The sequence below is a fragment of the Rutidosis leptorrhynchoides genome, chromosome 4 (assembly GCF_046630445.1).
Source record: "Rutidosis leptorrhynchoides isolate AG116_Rl617_1_P2 chromosome 4, CSIRO_AGI_Rlap_v1, whole genome shotgun sequence".
Taxonomy (NCBI): Eukaryota; Viridiplantae; Streptophyta; class Magnoliopsida; order Asterales; family Asteraceae; genus Rutidosis; species Rutidosis leptorrhynchoides.
In genome coordinates, this window is record NC_092336.1 from 72,124,818 (window position 1) to 72,146,915 (window position 22,098).

Below are 22,098 nucleotides of genomic sequence, written 5' to 3' on the forward strand. Positions count from 1 at the left end.
AATATATAAAAGATAAGATATGAGTGCTCACGTATCAATATTGAGATTCAATATTGCAGGAAGGTACGTAGACGCAACGGAGATGATAAATACTAGTTTGACCTCACGAGCATACCCCCCGAAGAATACCCATAACTTTCATAGCTATAACCCATATTTTCCTTAGCTCTATCCCGTCCGGAAAATCCATTTTGAAATAATAAGCTCATGACCTCGTCGTAGTATTTTATGTATATCAATAATATCTTGAAATAATACTAAGTAAATATATATATGTAAATCGATTGAGAGAGTTTAGAGAAATATATTTCAAGTTTCTATGAAATAATGAAACCTATTGAATTCTATTTATAATAGATTTTTGAATTATTAAAGTGAATTATTAAAGTATGAATTATTAAAGTGAATTATTAAAGTATGAATTATTAAAGTGAATTACTAAAGTTAAAGTAAAGTAAAAGTAAAGTAAAGGTAAATTTAAAGTATAGTAAAAGTATAAAACTGTGTACGTATAATACGCGTATAAATATATATATAATATTAATTTAAATCGTTATATATATTTAATAAAATAAATATAAATATCGTTATATTTATTATACTGGTTAAGTAATGAGTTGTCAAAAGTGATTCTAGATATTTATAAAAGTTATATACGTTTTAATAATAAAGTTCTTTTTAAACTGAAAACGTTTTTGTATGTTTGAAACTAAATCAAATAAATATGATAATTTTGTTTTCCAAAACTAAATATATTTAAGAATCATTTTGTTAAAAGGTTAAAATAATGGAAATCGTTATATCATAAAACGTTTTAGAAAAGTAGAATTTTATATATTCATAATGTGACGATCGCTCCAAATCCATATGGACAATACGTCATTCATTGATTTCATTGCGAGGTATTTGACCTCTATATGATACGTTTTGTAAACATTGCATTCTTTTGAAAAGGCACACCATAAATGAATATTTAAATCAAAGGTTTTCAACATCTGATGATTTCTACATATAGACAATCACTGTAAATAATAGTTTACAATAGTACTTCCGTTGACAGTACAGTCAAAATAAGATACATGGTGATGATTTGGTGAATGCAACGTTTCCTTGAAAAATATGCCATGTATGACTCCATGCACATAGCTTGTCTAACATATAAGCAAACAGCGGAAGACTTCTAGGAAACCTGAGAATAAACATGCTTCAAGTGTCAACACAAAGGTTGGTGAGTTCATAGTTTTAATATTACACATAATCCGTATATCAATGTGGATTACAAAAGTTCAGTTGTTTTATTCAAAACGTTTATCAATAGGTTTTACATAAAAGGGGGATCACAAGATTTCAGTTGTTTCATCCGAAACGTTTATCAATCGGTTCTACAAAGTTGAGCACCCTGGTAACTAAACTTTAACGTATATATAATTTGTACCCTTTGTATAATCATCTTAATAATACACGCAAACCAACGTGTACGCTTATCAAATAGCATACGTCCGTTAAAAGGCTAGTGCTCTAGCTCGGACGGGGATATAAAGCCCTATGGATCCATATACTACTACTCGCGCCCACCAGTTCTTATAACTGGCAGTTACTAGTTACCAAAGCTAAGGGATTTTCGATTCAAACTCAGTGTAGAATTTAGTATGTACTTGTATCCATTGCGTTTAAAATAAAGTGCATGTATTCTCAGCCCAAAAATATAGATTGCAAAAGCAATTAAAAAGGGAGCAAATGAAACTCACGCATATAAATATTGTATATCGGTTAATAAAGCATTTGCATGTATTCTCAGCCCAAAAATGTAGAGAGTAAAAGGGATCTTATGAAACTCACACAAAATCAGTTTTAGTATTTGTATCCATTTAGTAAAACAGTTTATAAAACTGCGCATGTATTCTCAGCCCAAAAATATAGATTGCAAAAGCAATTAAAAAGGGAGCAAATGAAACTCACAGTTTAATATTGATATACAATATTGCAGGAAAGCACGTAGACGCATTGGAGATAATAAGCACGAGGTTTGATTCACAAAAATACCCCCGAATATTACCCATAACCTCCTTGGCAATAACCCATATTTTCCTTAGCTCTAGCTTTCTCGGAAACTCGTTTTGAAAAATTACTTGGACAGCACTCCGTCGTAATATTTTATGTACATTATTATTTTTGTATCGCAAAAATAATAACACTAATAATAAAAATAATAAGATTAATAATAATCTTATTATTATTAATAATAATAATAATAATAATAATAATAATAATAAAATAAATAAATACGGAGTAAAAATAATATATATGTGTGTGTGATTTATCTGGCCAAAACTCGAGAATTTATAGCACTTGGCCTGAAATTTTGCCTCATGCGATCGCATGGATTTTGGGCATGATGGCCATGCGATCGCATGGCCTCAATTTCCAGCTCAGAATCATTTGTCCATTTGTTTGTCGACATGATAAAATATTAATATAATATATATAATTTAAATAATTAATTATATATTATATTAAATTCACGTGCATAGTTGACTTGTAATTTTTGTTCCGATAAGTCGTACGTCATCACTCGACTTATGTCCCGGTTCCAGTTTTTCGAATGTCCTTTCGTACCTTTAGAAAACTTACATTTTACGTTTCGTGTCACGTACCTTTGTCAAAATATAGTCTTAAATTATCCATAAACTATACCACTCATAGTATATCTTAAACTTGCAAATGTTTTGGTCATTTACTTCTATAAATCATCGTCTCGCTATTTGTTAATATATATATATAATATATACATTTTCATTTTGAAATAGTGTTACTGTAGCAATTCACTGTAGCAAATAGTGATTTTTGAAAACACTGTAGCATTTTGGGTACTGTAGCAATTTGAAAATACTGTAGCAAATTAGTATTTTACTTGTTCATCTTAAACGTTTTAGTTAACTTATCTAAATATCAATCGAATCAATAATCGAATGTTACTATCGTTTACTAAATAACTTGAAATCATATATATTCAAATAGATATATAAACCAATAAGTTTAATGTACGGTATCATGCAATTAAAACTTTGTTACGTTTTTAAGTTATAGTATATATATGTATCTGTTTACATATAATGGTTCGCGAATCGTTGAGAACAACCGAAGGGTAATTGAATAGTTCAAAATTTTGAGATTCAACTTCATAGGCTTTGCTTATCGTGTCGAAGTCATTAATCATTTAAGATTAAATTTAAATTTAGTCGAAATTTCCGGGTCATCACACATAATAGGTTTCAAGTTATTAAATTACAGTTTGTTGGTGAAGTGTGAGGTAAAGTCCAATGGTTAATATAAACGTATGAAATCATCTTAATGTAAAATGTCAAATGGGTTTATCTAATCGACGAACCTTATCAAACAGTTTAAATGAATGTATGAACACAGAGACTCGTAATCATACAACACAGTTTAAACATATTGAAACAGGAATTTACAACACAGTTTAAACATATTGAAACAGTCCAATGGTTATTTATTCTATAAGATCAATCATTATGAAAGCTAAATAATTAACTTATCAAAAGACACGAGGAAATTATTGTAAAATATGTATTGGAGATCAAACAGGAATTTACACTAACTTTTGTCTAACACTCGTTAATTGACACTTTGTTCTTTCTTGTGAATCACTTTACCATTTATTCTGAATATTGTTAAAAAGGAAAGGTTTCCTAAATCAAAGTGGACCTCTCAACAGAGACTCGTAATCATACAATGTATCTGATAAATTAATCATTTGATATTATCTTCTAATTCCATCGATAAACATATTGAAACAAATACGTTCATGTAAGGTATTATACATTTAATACTTTGTTAATATACTCAAGTTATAATATATATTCATATATATATATATATATATATATATATATATATATATATATATATATATATATATATATATATATATAATCACATCCATTTATATAATGGTTCGTGAATCGTCGGAACTTGGTCAAGGTTAAATGAATGTATGAACACAGTTTAAATTTTTTGAGATTCAACATTACAGACTTTGCTTATCGTGTCGGAAACATATAAAGATTAAAGTTTAAATTTGGTCGGAAATTTCCAGGTTGTCACAGAGATAGAGATGGTGTTGGTTGTTAACTTTTGTCGAGCCTCCATATGTTGATGAGAGAAGAAGAAGTTTCTCCATCTCATGTTGTGTATGTGTGTAGAATGAATGGGTTCCTCCTGGAAACCTCCTAGTCTTTATTATATAGCAAGGAGTGGGCAAAATCCACTAAAGATGCTACACTAAAAGGAGCCCACCAATAAGTAGTCAAGTAATAAATAGTTGGCACAAGATAGTCAAGGGTGACCCGTTAACATAACCCGTTAAAATGGCCCGTGGGTATTAATAATACACACGTCATTAGTAAACAAAAGATTTTTAACTTCTCCTTTTTATTTATATATATATATCCGAATTTCTAAAATCTTTAAGTGCATTTTCTGTGGTACAAAACTTTAACTTTCAACTTATAAGACCATTCGTTACAACGTCTCAAAGGACACGAGACATCCTAGGTGGCAACCAACATCGCTCACAACACTTGTTATGGGCGTTTTACAAGAATCAACCAGCAAAACAATGGAATCTCTTGGTTTGCAATTGGTTGGTGTTATTTATCTTATATTTTATCAAAAAAAAATTCACTCAACTACCAATCAATTTTTGCCTAATCACTCACAACTCTCTTCCACAACCTTACCATAACAATCCATTTTTCAATAATATTGTCACATCAACATCACACATCATTTACAAAACTAGATATACCATAAGGCCACTTGTTATCGTTCAGCTCTTTCACTAACATTTTCTCTGCCACATCAGCGCCACATCAGCACAAACCCTTTAACATTTCTTTCACATTCCTTTCACTAAATACCCACTATCATAAACTTCACCACCTCACTTTACTCATTTTTTATTATTATTTAAAACTTAAATATAAATAACATTTATAAACAAAATAAAATTAATAAAAAGACGATTACATTAAATAATAAAAATACGAATACAATAAAAATACGAGTACAAAAAAAAGCACGAATACAAAAAAAAAAAAAAAACACGAATACATAAAAAAAACACTACTACATAAACAAAATACCGATTAATCGGTATAATAACCATCCGCACTACCATCGGTGTCGTGAGGAAGCTCGTCCCAAATATGTTTCGTATACAACACGACATTTGCGGATTTGATTATTGCGGTTCCGAGTAGCCACGCCCATTTATCGTTATCCTCGAGCCACTCGAAGACGTGTTTTTCGCTATTCCAATAAGCGAAATGCGAAATCTCATCGCAATGAGCGTTACGCCTTAAGTAATCGAACAACTCGCCAACTAGAAGGCCCGTAACCGGCACATCTACATAATCGACACCCCCACCGTCGTAGCGGTCCATGTCATCGAAAAACAACCCGCCTCCGTGAATCTCAAACGTAACAGTGTTTGTGGAAACCATTTTTGTGTATAAAAATTGAGAGTGAATTTTGAGAGAGTTAAAATTTGAAAGTGATGTATGTTTTTGAGTAGTGGGGTATTTATATAGAAATTGGGTTGGAAAAAAAAAGAAAAAAAAAAATAGCAACGGCCGAATACAAATTCAAAAAATCGACGTGGGCCCCACTCTAACACCCGTTACTCCCGTTGCAGGAGCAACTGGCGGCCCTTGTGGCAATTTGCTGTCAGCGGTGGTGAGGGGGTGGCGGATGGTGGCGGATGGTGGCGGAAGGTGGGTGGCGTACATAGCGGGTGGCCTAACAAATGGTGTAACTAGATGTAAATGTACAAAGGGTCTAACTAGATGTAAATGACTTCAAGAGCGACCTACCATGTTATCATTTTACTCACCGAGTAGTTTCCGCTGAACACTAAGAGCACTAGAAGTCGATGCCTTTTTCAGCGTTAAACCAATCCGACACTGGGAAACTCAGTGTCGTCGAATCCCCTCAGTGTTAAACCAATGTTAAATTTCTAACATTTGGTCTCAACGTTAGCTAGTTAACAACGTTAGCTAGTTAACGGTGAACAAAGGCTTAAAATATTTATTTAAAAAAAAATGTTAATAAAAAAAATATTAAATACTATAAAAAGTGAATTAGACACTGAAAATTATACATTAAACGATTTCCCCACTTTTGCCATCAGTGTTAAATTGAAAGACACTGAAATCCGACACTATTTCCGTGAGGCTTAGTGCTCTAAACATACACTTTTCAGATCACTTTTCACATTGGTGTATTATAGTTTCATACCCTTCAAATCGCAAACCTACTCTGACAAGTGGTCCAAACATTGATATTGATATTTTAACTGAAACTAGGTATTCCAAATCAAAGTGAGCTACAACGAATATACAACATAAAGCTCCAAAAACCATAAGCTCCACACAGAATAATAGGTATTGAAAAGCATCGTATAAACAATCAAAATCTAAAACTCAGTAGAATCCTGATTTGTCACTCACTATTTCTGCATCATCCACTGCATTATATCATTCCTAATCACTCCATCAAACCTTGAACTTTTCAACGCAAAAGTGTTAACACGTCTGTAGTGAGTTCCAACGGGGTATGCGGGTCTCGTCATCATAGTAATAGTAGGGTATGCAGCAAGACTTCCTGAAGAAAAATGACGCTTCCCTGATTCTTGATCCTTGTTTTTCATATAAGATGGTCCGCAGCTCTGTTGTGGTTTCTGGTTAGAAGACTGGGTCAACTGCTGTTTTGAGGGTTTGACGGGATGATTTTTGGGTTGGGTTGGGTTCCCTGCACGTATTTTAGCAGCTGGTTTCCATTTGTCCAGCCATCTGAGGATCCAATTACCAAGATTTCTACCAACTTCAATGTCTCTTTCTTGTACCTTACGATGAACATTCAGGGCCACATCAAATATGGACCGCGTTTTCCTATAATACAGCAACAAACACATAAATAAACCAAATCACAAGCAATGAATGATATTCATCAACATAATTTGTTCAATAATGAATGTCAATCTATTGCACAGAAAGAAAGATCCTGCAGATGGTGATACAAGAAGCAATAACAAAGATAAAGTAGACCTTGAAAATAAATCCATCACAAATTCACAAGTAGTTTCAACCTCTAGCTTTATTAAGCAAAATTACATACGAGTAACTTACAGTTTTCAGGTATAAGTTGGTGTGAAAATAATCAAGCATTTACATCTAAACAATTTCAGCCCCCACCAACAATTTAGTATTCTGCAATATACGAATCATCAAGCGAGTTTGTTGTAGAAATGAGGGCATATGGAAGTATTTCGGGTTCAATATGCACCAGAGGTAATAGGAAACAAAATATTTAAAAAACTAAAACAAAATTCCTTGATAATTTTAAAAAAGTTCGTTGGGCCATCATCTAAGCAGGCGCCACTAGGCGAGCTTAATTTACCTCTCATGTTATATACCTTGGTTAGGGCTGGTATAGGTTGTCGTAAAATCAACATTCTACAAATCTACCATAGTAACTTCCACTGATGCATTATCAAAAACTATGATGTTTAACTAACGCGAAACCACTAATAATTTCATTAGCTAAAAGTTTAGTATAAAAAATACCACACACACAGTCGATAACAACTATCTGCATACATATCAGAGAACGACACAATCAAAGTAGCAATTAGCTTTTTGTTATATACATTTTTTTGGTGCAACAAATTGAATCTCAAACACAGTAATTCCATTTTAGCACATACATTTATTTCATTAATAAGCCTACTGCAATATCAATTCATCAAAAGATATAAAATAAGCCATGAAACGCTAGATTATCCGTCATGCAATCGATTCTGAAAGTATGATAGAAATTTAATCACAACACATATATTGAAACAGATATAGAGAAACGGATGATGATGATACCTTTGAAGGAATTGACGGATCTTAGGGTGTTTAGGACCAACAATACGGCGTTGAATTTTGAGAGCAAGCTTGTATGTCCTCTTTAAACCCAAAAAATACGCCGTTCCTAATGTGATCTCCCATAACACCATTGTATGTATGTATGTCTTCTATTGATAATTTGATAGGTTTGTATAGCCTTTTAACTTCTATGGAAAAAGGGCTAGGGCTAGGGCTAGGGTTAGGGTTAGGTTAATTCTGGTGGAAAGTATGAAATATCCGATCATGACATCCGAATCGCAGTTTCACCATTATTCGTTTCTTGGAACATTTTTGATCGATTTCTTAAAAGAGTACTGTATTTGATATGTTAAACAGGGTATGTATGTAATAAGTAAAAACTTTATATTTTAAAAAATGATAAACCATTTTTATTTTTATACATGTTATCAAGTAAAAACATACTACACACACACTCATTTTATTTGGATTTTTATAATGAGGGTAGACAGTCATTTTTAAGGTATGGAAAAACATTACACATTTACACGGAGTACAATTCAATGAACACTGTTGCACACAGTGATTAAGTTTTTAAAAGGTCTGCGTTTTGAAGATCTGTAATAATTAGTCAAAAAGTATCCATCTAGATTGTTCATTTCTCCATATATAATCAATTTGCATCAACTTATTTTTAATTTCAACTTTGGGTAACGATGAAAATAAAAAACAAGGGAGTTGCCGTGTTGCACAAAAAAAAAAAAGTTGTATTCTTAAAAACAAATATTGATTGATTGCTAACTAAAACCCAAAGTTTAGAATGGCTTGTGTGGTTATCAAATCCGGCTACATATCTTGATCTAAGTTAGCTTCTCAGGTCTTCGGGGTCTGCATTGTCTTTTGTTCTGTTTATGTGATGCGTTCTTTGCATCCATTTGTGTATGTTTAGCTTAGCTTAGCTGTGTTCGTGTTATGGGTCAGGCTGTGTTCGTGTTATGGATCTATCTTGATCTAAGTTAGCTTCTCAGGTCTTTGGGGTCTGCATTGTCTTTTGTTTTGTTTATGTGATGCGTTCTCTGCATCCATTTGTGTATGTTTAGCTTAGCTTAGCTGTGTTCGTGTTATGGGTCAGGCTGTGTTTTGTGCTTCTGGCCTGCTGCTTATAGCAGGTTTTTGGTCTTGCACTGTTCTCGCTGTGAGTTTTATATATCATTTGCATTTCCAAAAGAAGAAGAAAAAAAAAAAAAAAAAACCAAAGTGATCATCTAATAATCTTCCCAGCTTATGATAGTTAACCACCAAGAAGTATCTATCCACAACTCCACATACACAAATTTCATAAGGTCTTGCATATACACAAGCTGTAAGTCTAACTGCCATACAACAAAGTTAACAAAATATCTACATCTATCTCACATCTTTTTTGATATTAAAGGTCCAGTTCAAGTGTTTTGTTTGGTAATGACGATGTTACGAATGCCACAGAATGCCTAATGAGCTCGTTTAAAATCCCTATCAATCCTTCAATTTCCTCTTCGTATTGCTCACAAACAAAGAACAAAATAAACGAAAAGGACATTGCTGCAAAAAGGTTAAGCGGACATCAGAGAAAGACTGTGTAATTAAGCGGTGAAACAGGTGAAAACTAGAAATATACCTATGGCCAGTGAAATAGGAAAAGAGTCGATAAGAAGCAACTTGAAAAGATAGATCGCTACCACTACCTGCAGGGCACCAATAGAAACAACAAATAATTTCAAGAGGCTGGATGTTACTGTAAGAATTATAATGACTAGACTGGAAACAAAGGCAGTTGTTAACAGGACAAGGTGGGTATTTCGACCCATAAGACTAGAGCTAAAAAATTACAAGTGTTTTTACCTGATATATAACTATAACTATACATGTTACATTATTACCAATTTACCTTTCGATTATGATTATAAAAAGATTTATGAGATTTTATGCATCAAAATTACACTCGGCGAATTTTGACCCGTTTAACCAAGTATCCTATTGAAGCTATTCTTTTAGACGTTGACTCGTTAGAGATAAAATAGAGTCCAACCTAAAAATGGTTGAGCAAACATAAATTTACAAGTCCATGTTCAATTTATGTTAAATTATGACAATGCATGCAGAGTAATACACGAGGCTTTAAACTGTTCAAGCTCACCAGGTCGCTTATAAACCAATGGTAGCAACAAATACTATACTCTTTAGGTTATGAGTTCAATATTATACAAAAAACCATTTAATTATTCATGCAAACAAGCTCAAACTAAGCCTAGACGAAAAGTGAATTTGTGCGTTGGGAAAACTAGAACAAATATTGCTTGCAAGACAAATAGGGCCACTAATGTGTTTTTGGGTTATGACTTGTGATCTAACCTTCATACAGTATGTGAGCTACTTAAGTGTTACCAAACTTTTCAAATGTTTGCACGCTACAACTAATCAACGATTATAGATGGACAATGTGGTGGTAATTTCAATGGGTTGACTTGGGTTATGTTGTATCTCAAACGTGTCAAAAGCTTTCCACTGTGTATTATTTAGTAATTTACATATACAACCTACTAAAGGGTTCTTCGGAAAGTCAGATCATTGACTTCAATAAATTAACAGAACAACTTTGAGGAGTGGAGTAAAAAGTGTTAGTGACTAGTGAGTCAATCCAACCCCACCCGTTACCCAACTCAACCGACCCACCTATTTTGCCACAAATAACAATGCAATATAAGATGGTTGAGGGATCCCAAATCTACTAATGCACCATCATGCCAGTCAAGCTTTTTTAAAACAAAAATTAGCAACTGCTTGGAAACATGGAAACACGATCATAATATAGTGGGAGAGGAATTAAGCATAACTGAATACCTTCAAAAACATACTCCAGTCTTCTCCTTGTGCCAATGTTCTAAAAATATAACTAATTCCATTCCAGGTCTTAGCTATAATTCTTGCACAGCTCCTCATACCCGTTTCAGATCCTTCAGAACGTAAATAGCTAAACCTGTGTCAAGAGAACATAATTGGATGTTAGTAAGTTGTGTAGCATAATAATTTCGGTTCTAATCCAAAACTAACAAAATGTAAACGTACGTGTCTTAACTACAAACTTTGATTACAGGTTTTTTAGGTCGATACTTACGAGTCAGTTGACAATAAAGGACTTTCATGTGACAGTGTAGCATATCCATACAAAAATATTATGACAACCAGCAGCAGTTGAGCTATAGAGGAGACGAGTGTTCTTTCGCAGAGACAAAACCAGTAGAAAAGAGAAACCACTCCGCAAAAGTAAACAAATGATTTTCTCTCATCTCTCCATAATAAAATGTCTGCAACTGCATCGACAAGAAAACAAGGAAAGTGATATTAATAATATGAACAAGAACTGAGACTGCTGATACATGAGCCACAAGTCAAAATTTAGCATTACAAAACTAAGATGCTGCAAATATTGTTTTCATGCTTAAAACAGGAAGCTCCTTTAAAAATAAAATAATAGTAATCTAGAACCAAAATTCGTTTTATTATCTGAAAGAGAAATGTTGCGAATCCAATACAGATGTAATGTGAAGCTCATTTGACGTTGTGGCATATGCCTCTCCGTTTGGCTGTTACGCTCTGTTTTCCAAAATATAAGATATAAGATATGTATGATTTGTGGTTCATTAGTATTATATCAGTTTCAGAATTGATGTTAACTCTCCAAATTCTGGAAAAATATACTCCTACATAACACCAACCTTGCGCTCTGAGAAATGTTCTCACATTGTCGCTATATAGGTGATAGTTTGGAACCTATAAAGTGGTCTTTAGACCAAAAATATTAAAATAGATGACTATGTTTGAGCAGAGAAAGCCTCATTCACATATTACATTAATGTGTGTCAAACGCTTAAATCACGAACTCCACAACTACCCCTCAAATAAATCTGACTTTGACTAAAATGTATTATTGGCATTAGATGTCAAGTCTAGTTATTCCAAAGAAGATATGAACTCTTCTAAATGTCACCAAAGATTTACAATTTTAAAGACCCCATAAATACTTGGCGGCCTATCAGCTTCTCTTAAATATATAAGTAACATGCATCTATTTAAAGTTGGAAGTAGTCTCTAGCCTCAGGCATACAAGAAAACTTGCTCTGGGATATAGAAAGAAAAACACACATTTGGCATATTTTACTACCTTCGTATTGAAGATAATTTGCATAAACATCAACTAGCACAACCTGACAAGCAAAACAGTACTGCAGTAGCCAAAACTCAAAATCGTTAAGTGCAGAAAAGGTTTTCTACCTTCCCCACAGCCCAGCAGTTGCTCCACTTTCGATCGTTCATAACGTTCATCAAGAATTACAGAAGATGAGTCCTTTGCTAAATGAGAGAATGCTTCGATGGTTGACGTGATACCTTCCTATACAGTAACAATTAATGGCAACCGTGAAAATAAATACAACATTTCAAACATCATGAGTCATGAGATTTTAGATGTTACATCTAAAGTGATATATGTATTATGCTATAAAGCAACCACATATTTTACACAAGAAACATTATCATAAAATCTTGTATCCAACAGGCCGATATTTATTTCAGCAAGGGAAATAGAATTAAGAAACACTGCATGTATATAAAGGATGGTATCGAAATTCAAAACATACTCTAAAATCATAAAGCTTACGTCCATTGAGACAACCGGTGAGTATTCAATATGTTGTTGTGCTGCAGAGCAATCATAAGTTGTAGTTCGTGACATTAATTGGACAATATTGTGAACTGAGGCACAGTTACTATTGTTTCTGGAGTTGGTCTTTAAATGCATCCATTTAATGAGATAGATGATCAACCTGACAACCATAGCAGGGAGTTTGACCCTAGGCCTGCAATTTCATTGAAAGGTCCATCATGGGCAACAAAGTAAAGAGTTCATGGATTTCCATTACAAATTACATCGATAAGATATTAACCATAAAGCATATGACATATGAATTGAAACAGGAAAAAAATCCCTGCATGAATAGAACGAACATATCATAGATGCCCTTGCAGTATCTTAGTCATCTGAGAGTTTTATTAGACTCCAAACTGCAGTTACCATGGGTTTGAAGACAGGTTGATAACAAAAGGTTGTTTTAACTTACAAGATCTTAGATATCAAAATAGCCCCAAGTAAATTTACTATCGTAACCAAACATGTATGAAAGTTAATTATTGGACATTCTCATATAGCTCAAGGTGTCATTTCTAGAGCTACAAAAAGCAACTAATATTCCTCATTGTAGCAGTAAGCCAACAACAGTTCGTATAGGCTTCCTATACTACCAAGATATGTAATTGCATGTAAGGGACACATTACTAACAAAAGAACACAAGTTTTATAATGCATCCCGAATGCTCTTACACAACCGAAAATGGCTTTACTTTGCCTTTCTATATATATATAGTTCGTAGAAGAGTTTGGTGTTTTTTAATCTTTTTCAACAAAAAAAACGAATAAGCTCATTACCTGTAATAACCTAACCCCTCCAGCATGCGCAATGAAAATTCCCAAGAGCCTAGCGGTTCAAGATTAGTGATGAAGCATGCCTACAGTAGATTGAATGATTTTTAATCACTGAGCTCAGTGTAGGTGCAAAGCAAGTACTTGCAAAAGTATGAATCTAGAACTAGATGTACCTTTCCGGACACAATAACCATTCGATAGCCCAACGCAGCTTCTGCACAAATCAGGGCATGAGCGACATTTTCCACATATGTGTAGTCACACATGGTTCCATCACTTCCTATAATGAACTGGAATGAGAGACTCTATTACTTATAAAAAGTATCCGAGGTGACACTTTGCTTAAAACAGCAAAAAGTGGCGAGCAAGGTCAATAATATAGTCACCAACGTTATGAAATCAACAAAATTGGAAAGCAACCAGTACATTAGAGTGGAGTAAGCAACTACAGTATGAGGTCAATGTTGGACTTCATTGACTAACCCTCTACAACAAGATATGTATAATATGTCAATGTTGCAAGTACATGAGATGGAATACAGTTGAGAGACAATAGTGAGCAACAGAAGAGCTTCTAATATATAGACTGTGATAAAAGAATTTATATAATTTTAAAGATTTTAATGTACAGCCGGATATCCCTAAGATACTAAAGGCATGAAAGATGCCATATTCTAACAATACAAATCAACTCTTCTTTATGCACATCAGAGACAAAAGAAATTATTTCATAAAAAAGAGAGAAAGACGAACAGCAAGCTGATTTACATCAACAACTTAACTAAATTTACCACTCTAAGCAACACATCAATGAGGTGTTAACTAGTCTATCAGAGCCATTTATCAAGAGTAATTGATGCCCTTCTATCATATAGACCGTCATATTCTCCATTTTTTAGTACTTCATTTGATATTTAGTTTTAATTTGATCTCAATCAACGAATATACAACATTAAGAGTTTCAATGCATCAAGAATTTTAAAAATACACAAATGCATAGGATCAAAGAAGCAACAAATGTGCACAAAATAGTTAGAAGCCGAATTAGTATCACACCTTAGCCCAGCTAGATTTGGCAACATCAACAAGAGATGGCAATATATGCTTGTCTCCAGGTCCAAAAATGTTGCTAGGGCGAACAGCACACGTAAGAAGGCCATCAATATCACTAGCAAGCAAAACAAGAGCCTCTGCTTGAGCCTTGAGTTCAGTATATACATTCTTAAACTGTGTCATGGCAAAGAAATTTTTCATGTAAGAAGCTTATAGCATAATCAAGATAACTTCCCCCGTTCTGCTTTAAGTATGACTGAAAGTACACCAGAAAACTAGTAAACTTCAAAAATAATAAAGTTTGTCTCATTCCACTACAGGCAGCATCAATGTAGAAAATAAACTGTTGATTCGTTATTCAACATGTTCATTTATAAGGTGCTCAAGCAGTTTAAAAAAATTTAATGGAAAACCCAACAGTTCTATCAAACTTTAAAAAGTAGAAATACATAACAACTGATGTAGAACGAGGGAAGTTATACATTTTCTCAAAAATAAGAGGGATAATCTGAAGACGTACTTCTGTAGCATATAATAATGTCTCATTTCCATTATGTACATCCTGTAAACTGTCCAACACTACGTCAGCAGTACTGTTGTATATTAACCGCCTAACTTTGCATTCTCTACAAGCACTTATGACATTTTTCACACCTAAATAAGATTAAGATGGATAAGAAATGAGAGCTTTGACAAAAACATAGTATCTTACTCTAGTGGCCAATCTAAGTACGGTATAATAAGATTGACCTTTTACAATTATTGTGTAACCATAATTGAAATCGAGATTGCAGGAATCATCATCATCCAAGTAAAACACGACTGAAGAACCTTCAATAGCTGCAAAAACGAAGAGAAAGAAAAAGCTAAACTGGTTTAGTCTCAGCCTGATAACTTTTAATCAGCTTCCAGATAACATTACATCTTAAAGTATACAATAGAAACATGGAATGACTAACACACTGTTAAAGTTTGCCATAGTAGCTACTTAAGAGAATTAGTTATTCTGATTAACTTCTTTTTAGGTTAGGTTGCAGTTCGAAGGTCCTGTAAGCCCTAGAATGTATAATGCATCACAGTAATGTGTTGAAAACCTTGCCATAATTCAGAATCCCTGACTTTGCTCAGACGTATCAAGGCGTGACAACTGTCCTAATCATTTGACGCTTATTCTCACTTAGATTTTTGTGACTACGTGCAGAAAATGGCATTGACATAGACAGACCTACTTGAAAAAGTATAGGACCATATCTATGTTGACTTTAAACAATTATACGTGAGTTAAGATCATAGGCTGAGATCAAGCGAGTACTGCCTATTATGCCTTCATATATATTGACAGTTTGCTTATGATCGATAAACTGTCAAGCACAATTTTCATTACTTACCAGTGATACTTCTATGAGGATAACATTCCTTCATTTACATGTCTATAACAACGTATATCTACTGATCTACACATATATTAAACTGGAACGAAGTATTCTTATTCACTAACAGGCTACCACTGAACTAATTGAGTCAATATAAGAAAGGCTAGTACGATAGTTTCTAAGTAAGTTAAACTTAACAATAGCGATTAGATGCCGTTGAATGTAAGTAATCACATATACATATACGGACATACACTATAAGATAATAAACATTACCATCGATGATTGATTTTTTGTTGCGCACGTCAACATTGAAAAAAGAAGCATGGTCAGTAGAGAGAGGGTGGTGGTTGTGATCAGAGAGACCGAGTTGAGTGGAATCGGCAACTCGGACGATCCAATTACCGAGTTTCAATAACCTCGCCACAACACATTTTCCGACGAAACTTGTGCCGCCGATGACGACGCAAGTTTTCGATTGATCGTCAACCATCGCCATTTCCTCTCTCTCTCTCTCTCTCTCTCTCTACACTTTCTCTCTCTAGGTCAAAGAGAAGAAGTTAGAGAGAGAAATAGAATTAGACGTGCATTTGAATTTGGGATTAACTACAAAGAAAAGAGAATTAATCTGATTTTAATTTGATTTTATTGCCTAGGTTTTGTCAATAAACAGGGGGACGAAGAGAAGGAAGGGCGCGTGTAAAGGAAATTTGGCGCCGAAACAACCAAACGCACGTCAAAAAAGTTTTTTGGGTGGCCTAACTCCCATCCGAGATGCAACTTTAAAAATTTTAAAAATCAAATTTATTACTCCATGTTATATATATATATATAATATATATATATATATATATATATATATATATATATATATATATATATATATATATATTGTTATAATATAGCAGTATATAACTACCTTTATTACTTGATTCTTGATATTAGATTACTATATGGAGTATTAGATAAGAAAGATATGAGGGATATTTTTTATTCAAGTATATCCTTATGATTACATTTGATGGGTCATTTATAATACATAATTTACTGTACATATTTTGACTACAATAAATGAAGTAGTTGACACAGTACTTATAGACATTATTGTCATTCACATTAACTGCATCACATCTCTCCCCCTTAAATGACAATTTTATTAGATCGGATATCGACTATAAATTACTGCCTCGTTAAAAACATTGGCCAAAGAAAAATCCAGTGGGATAAAAACTTTAGCTAAGGAAAAAAGAGTGCAGCATATAATTGACTCCCCCTCAAATAGACATTGCCTCAGTTGTTACATCTTTTGAACATGCCTCATGCCAATATTGTGAACGTGTTTTCTGAAAATAGCAGTTGGAAGTGCTTTGGTGAAAAGATCAGCAGAGTTGTTGCTGGATTGAACATATCTCGTTTCAATCTGGTTGTCCTTAATAAGATTTTGAGTATATGAAAAGAATCTGGGAGGTATATGCTTTGTTCGATCACTTTTGATATACCCTTCTTTCATCTGTGTTATGCAAGCTGCATTGTCTTCATAGATAGTTATTGGACTTTTATCGCGATATAGCCCACAAGAATCAATGATGAGTTGTGTCATTGATCTCAACCAAACACATTCTCGAGTAGCTTCATGTAATGCAATCACTTCAGCATGATTTGATGATGTTGCAACAAGTGTTTGTTTTTGAGAACGCCATGAAATTGCGGTACCTCCATTTAGGAATACATATCCAGTTTGAGATTTAGCATTATGTGGATCAGATAAATAACCTGCATCTGCATAACCAACTAAATTTTGTTTTGAATTGTTAGAATAAAATAATCATAAATCAGTAGTTCCTCGAAGGTATCGAAATATGTGTTTGATCCCATTCCAGTGTCTTTTGGTAGGAGCTGAGCTGAATCTTGCTAACAAATTAACTGCAAAATAAATGTCAGGTCTTGTACAATTTGTAAGATACATAAGAGCTCCAATTGCACTAAGATATGGAACTTCTGAACCAAGAACATCTTCATGTTCTTCACGGGGACGAAATGGATCAGTGTCAACATTGAGTGATCTAACAACTATAGGAGTACTTAATGGTTTTGCCTTGTCCATATTGAAACGTTTTAAAACCTTTTCGGTATAAGTGGTTTGATGTACAAGTAAACCATTAGGCATATGCTCAATTTGCAAACCAAGGCAATACTTAGTTTTTTCAAGATCTTTCATTTCAAATTCTTTCTTTAGAAGTTGAATGGCTTCATTGATCTCTTTATTTGTCCCTATGATGTTAAGATCATCGACATAAACAGCTATGATCACATATCCGGATGTTGTTTTCTTAATGAAAACACAAGGGCAAATAAGGTTATTTGTATACCCTTTGCTTATCAAGTAATCACTCAATCGGTTATACCACATACGTCCTGATTGTTTCAACCCATATAAAGATCTTTGTAATTTAATCGAATACATTTTCTTGGGTTTTTCATTTGATGCTTCTGATACCTTAAATCCTTCGGGTATCTTCATATATATATCACTATCAAGTGATCCATATAGATAAGCAGTAACAACATCCATGAGATGCATTTCTAAATTTTTAGAAACGGTCAGGATGATTAAATATCTAAAAGTAATTGCATCCATAACAGGAGAATAAGTTTCCTCATAATCAATTCCTGGTGTTTGAGAAAAACCTTGAGCTACAAGTCTGGCTTTATATCTTGTAACTTCATTTTTCTCATTTCTTTTTCGTACAAAAATCCATTTATACCTCACAGGTTTCACATCTTTAGGTGTGAGAACAATAGATCCGAAAACTTTTCTTTTATTGAGTGATTCAAATTCAGCTCGTATTGCTCCTTTCCATTGATCCCAGTCATGTCTATTTTGACATTCAATGACAGATTTTGGTTCTGGATCATCATCATCATTCATGATGTCATATGCAACATTATATGAAAATTTCTCATCAAGTTTTTTCATTTCATTTCGGTTTCATATTATTTTTGAGTGTGCATAATTGATTGCAATTTCCATATTTACATTATCAATCTCCTCTGCAGAAGGAGTATTGATTTGTGGTTCTTCTTGAACACTTTCTTTTACCTTATTATCAGCTGATTTTCTTTTTCGAGGATTTTTGTCTTTGAAACCAATTGGTCTCCCACGTTTATGGCGTGGCAAAGACTCCAGAGTGACTTTATTGTCAGCTTTTGGAATTTCAATTCGAGCTGGGGCATTTGCTGCTGGTATATATGATTTAGTCACCCTTTTTGTATCTGTAAATGCATCGGGCAATTTATTCGCAAGTTCTTGCATATGCATTATTTTGTGAACTTCAGCCTCGCATTCTTTTGTGCGAGGATCAAGATACATTAATTGTGGTTCACACCATGAAATATCATTTTCTTTATTTTTCATTTCTCCCCCTAATCTAGGAAACAATGTTTCATTAAAGTGACAATCAGCAAAACGTGCTGTAAAAACATCACCCGTCATGGGTTCAATATATCTTATTATTGAAGATATTTCATATCCAACATATATTCTCATCCTTCTTTGAGGACCCATTTTAGTGCGTTGTGGCGGTACGATAGGGACATAAACCGCACAACCAAATGTTCTAAGGTGAGAAATATTTGGCTGATGGCCAAAAGCAAGTTGCATGGGAGAATATGTATGACTTGCACTTGGTCTAATGCGAATCAATGATGCAGCATGCAATATTGCATGGCCCCATACAGATACTGAGAGTTTTGTTCTCATTATCAATGGTCTAGCTATTAGCTGCAATCGTTTAATTAATGATTCAGCTAAACTATTTTGTGTATGCACATGGGCAACAGGATGTTCAACAACAATCCCAATAGACATGCAAAAATTATTAAATGCTTGAGATGTAAACTCACCAGCATTATCTAGTCTCACCTTTTTAATAGTATAATCAGGAAAATGTGCTCTCAATTTAATAATTTGAGCAAGAAATTTTGCAAATGCCACATTTCGACTTGATAATAGACAAATATGAGACCATCTACTAGATGCGTCTATTAGAACCATGAAATATCTAAATGGTCCACATGGTGGATGAATTGGTCCACATATATCACCTTGAATTCTTTCAAGAAACATTGGTGATTCTTTTTCAACCTTAAGAGTTGATGGTCTTATTATCAACTTTCCAAGTGAGCATGATGTACATGGGATAAGTGCTTCATGAGGGATCCTTTGATCCGCCAATGGATGTCCATGTGTATTTTGTATTATTCTTTTCATCATTGTTGAACCTAGGTGACCTAATCTCTCATGCCACAAACTGATCATTACAGGATCACATGATTTTTCTTTAACTACCACATTTACTTCAGGTACATTTATATGTGTATAATGTAAACCAGAATGAAGTCTTGGTAGTTTTTCAATTACACGATTCTTATCAGTGATACTTAAATATTTTTCATTTTCTGTTGTCACTGACTGATAATCATATCCATTTTGGTATATGTCAGAGAAACTTAACAAATTTCTCTTCGACATGGGAGAAAATAAGGCATTATGTATCAGAAAATTCGTACCATTTGGTAACATGAATTTTACCTTTCCCATTCCTTTTATTAAGTCCACAGTGAAATGTCCCGTTCTTATTGATTAAAAACGTTCCATATTAATTGATTTCGTTGCGAGGTTTTGACCTCTATATGAGACGTTTTTCAAAGACTGCATTCATTTTTAAAACAAACCATAACCTTTATTTCATAGATAAAGGTTTTAAAAAGCTTTACGTAGATTATCAAATAATGATAATCTAAAATATCCTGTTTACACACGACCATTACATAATGGTTTACAATACAAATATGTTACAACAAAATAAGTTTCTTGAATGCAGTTTTTACACAATATCATACAAGCATGGACTCCAAATCTCGTCCTTATTTAAGTATGCTACAGCGGAAGCTCTTAATAATCACCTGAGAATAAATATGCTTAAAATGAAATGTCCCGTTCTTATTGATTAAAAACGTTCCATATTAATTGATTTCGTTGCGAGGTTTTGACCTCTATATGAGACGTTTTTCAAAGACAGCATTCATTTTAAAACAAACTATAACCTTTATTTCATCAATAAAGGTTTAAAAAGCTTTACGTAGATTATCAAATAATGATAATCTAAAATATCCTGTTTACACACGACCATTACATAATGGTTTACAATACAAATATGTTACAACAAAATAAGTTTCTTGAATGCAGTTTTTACACAATATCATACAAGCATGGACTCCAAATATCGTCCTTATTTAAGTATGCGACAGCGGAAGCTCTTAATAATCACCTGAGAATAAACATGCTTAAAACGTCAACAAAAATGTTGGTGGGTTATAGGTTTAACCTATATATATCAAATCATAATAATAGACCACAAGATTTCATATTTCAATACACATCCCATACATAGAGATAAAAATCATTCATATGGTGAACACCTGGTAACCGACATTAACAAGATGCATATATAAGAATATCCCCATCATTCCGGGACACCCTTCGGATATGATATAAATTTCGAAGTACTAAAGCATCCGGTACTTTGGATGGGGTTTGTTAGGCCCAATAGATCTATCTTTAGGATTCGCGTCAATTAGAGTGTCTGTTCCCTAATTCTTAGATTACCAGACTTAATAAAAAGGGGCATATTCGATTTCGATAATTCAACCATAGAATGTAGTTTCACGTACTTGTGTCTATTTTGTAAATCATTTATAAAACCTGCATGTATTCTCATCCCAAAAATATTAGATTTTAAAAGTGGGACTATAACTCACTTTCACAGATTTTTACTTCGTCGGGAAGTAAGACTTGGCCACTGGTTGATTCACGAACCTATAACAATATATTCATATATATCAAAGTATGTTCAAAATATATTTACAACACTTTTAATATATTTTGATGTTTTAAGTTTATTAAGTCAGCTGTCCTCGTTAGTAACCTACAACTAGTTGTCCACAGTTAGATGTACATAAATAAATCGATAAATATTATCTTGAATCAATCCACGACCCAGTGTATACGTATCTCAGTATTGATCACAACTCAAACTATATATATTTTGGAATCAACCTCAACCCTGTATAGCTAACTCCAACATTCACATATAGAGTGTCTATGGTTGTTCCGAAATATATATAGATGTGTCGACATGATAGGTCGAAACATTGTATACGT

The 22,098-nt window shown here is 33.4% G+C and overlaps 2 protein-coding genes across 2 annotated transcripts; both read right to left on the bottom strand.

Moving 5' to 3' along the window:
- Positions 1 to 6,329: 6,329 nt before the first annotated feature.
- LOC139844551 (uncharacterized) lies at positions 6,330 to 8,292 on the bottom strand. The gene is made up of 2 exons (XM_071834773.1): positions 7,953 to 8,292; positions 6,330 to 6,971 (listed from the first exon to the last, which is right to left on the bottom strand). The coding sequence occupies exons 1-2, from the start codon at positions 8,081 to 8,083 to the stop codon at positions 6,530 to 6,532; spliced, it is 573 nt and encodes a 190-aa protein (XP_071690874.1). The 5' UTR covers positions 8,084 to 8,292; the 3' UTR covers positions 6,330 to 6,529.
- A 943-nt stretch (positions 8,293 to 9,235) lies between these two features.
- On the bottom strand, positions 9,236 to 16,381 carry LOC139844427 (3beta-hydroxysteroid-dehydrogenase/decarboxylase-like). Its single transcript, XM_071834653.1, has 12 exons — positions 16,152 to 16,381; positions 15,253 to 15,342; positions 15,023 to 15,156; positions 14,506 to 14,676; positions 13,623 to 13,739; positions 13,453 to 13,532; positions 12,628 to 12,826; positions 12,243 to 12,360; positions 11,086 to 11,281; positions 10,812 to 10,947; positions 9,589 to 9,655; positions 9,236 to 9,512 (listed from the first exon to the last, which is right to left on the bottom strand). The coding sequence occupies exons 1-12, from the start codon at positions 16,372 to 16,374 to the stop codon at positions 9,361 to 9,363; spliced, it is 1,683 nt and encodes a 560-aa protein (XP_071690754.1). The 5' UTR covers positions 16,375 to 16,381; the 3' UTR covers positions 9,236 to 9,360.
- Positions 16,382 to 22,098: the final 5,717 nt, after the last annotated feature.

Coding starts and splice junctions, on each gene's coding strand:
- LOC139844551 (XM_071834773.1), bottom strand. CDS start 8,083: ATGGTGTTATGGGAGATCACATTAGGAACGGCGTATTTTTTGGGTTTA. Junction 6,972..7,952: donor ATCCGTCAATTCCTTCAAAG/GTATCATCATCA, acceptor GCTGTATTATAG/GAAAACGCGGTCCATATTTG.
- LOC139844427 (XM_071834653.1), bottom strand. CDS start 16,374: ATGGCGATGGTTGACGATCAATCGAAAACTTGCGTCGTCATCGGCGGC. Junction 12,361..12,627: donor CACCGGTTGTCTCAATGGAC/GTAAGCTTTATG, acceptor GTTACTGTATAG/GAAGGTATCACGTCAACCAT. Junction 11,282..12,242: donor ACTGCTGGGCTGTGGGGAAG/GTAGAAAACCTT, acceptor TTGTCGATGCAG/TTGCAGACATTTTATTATGG.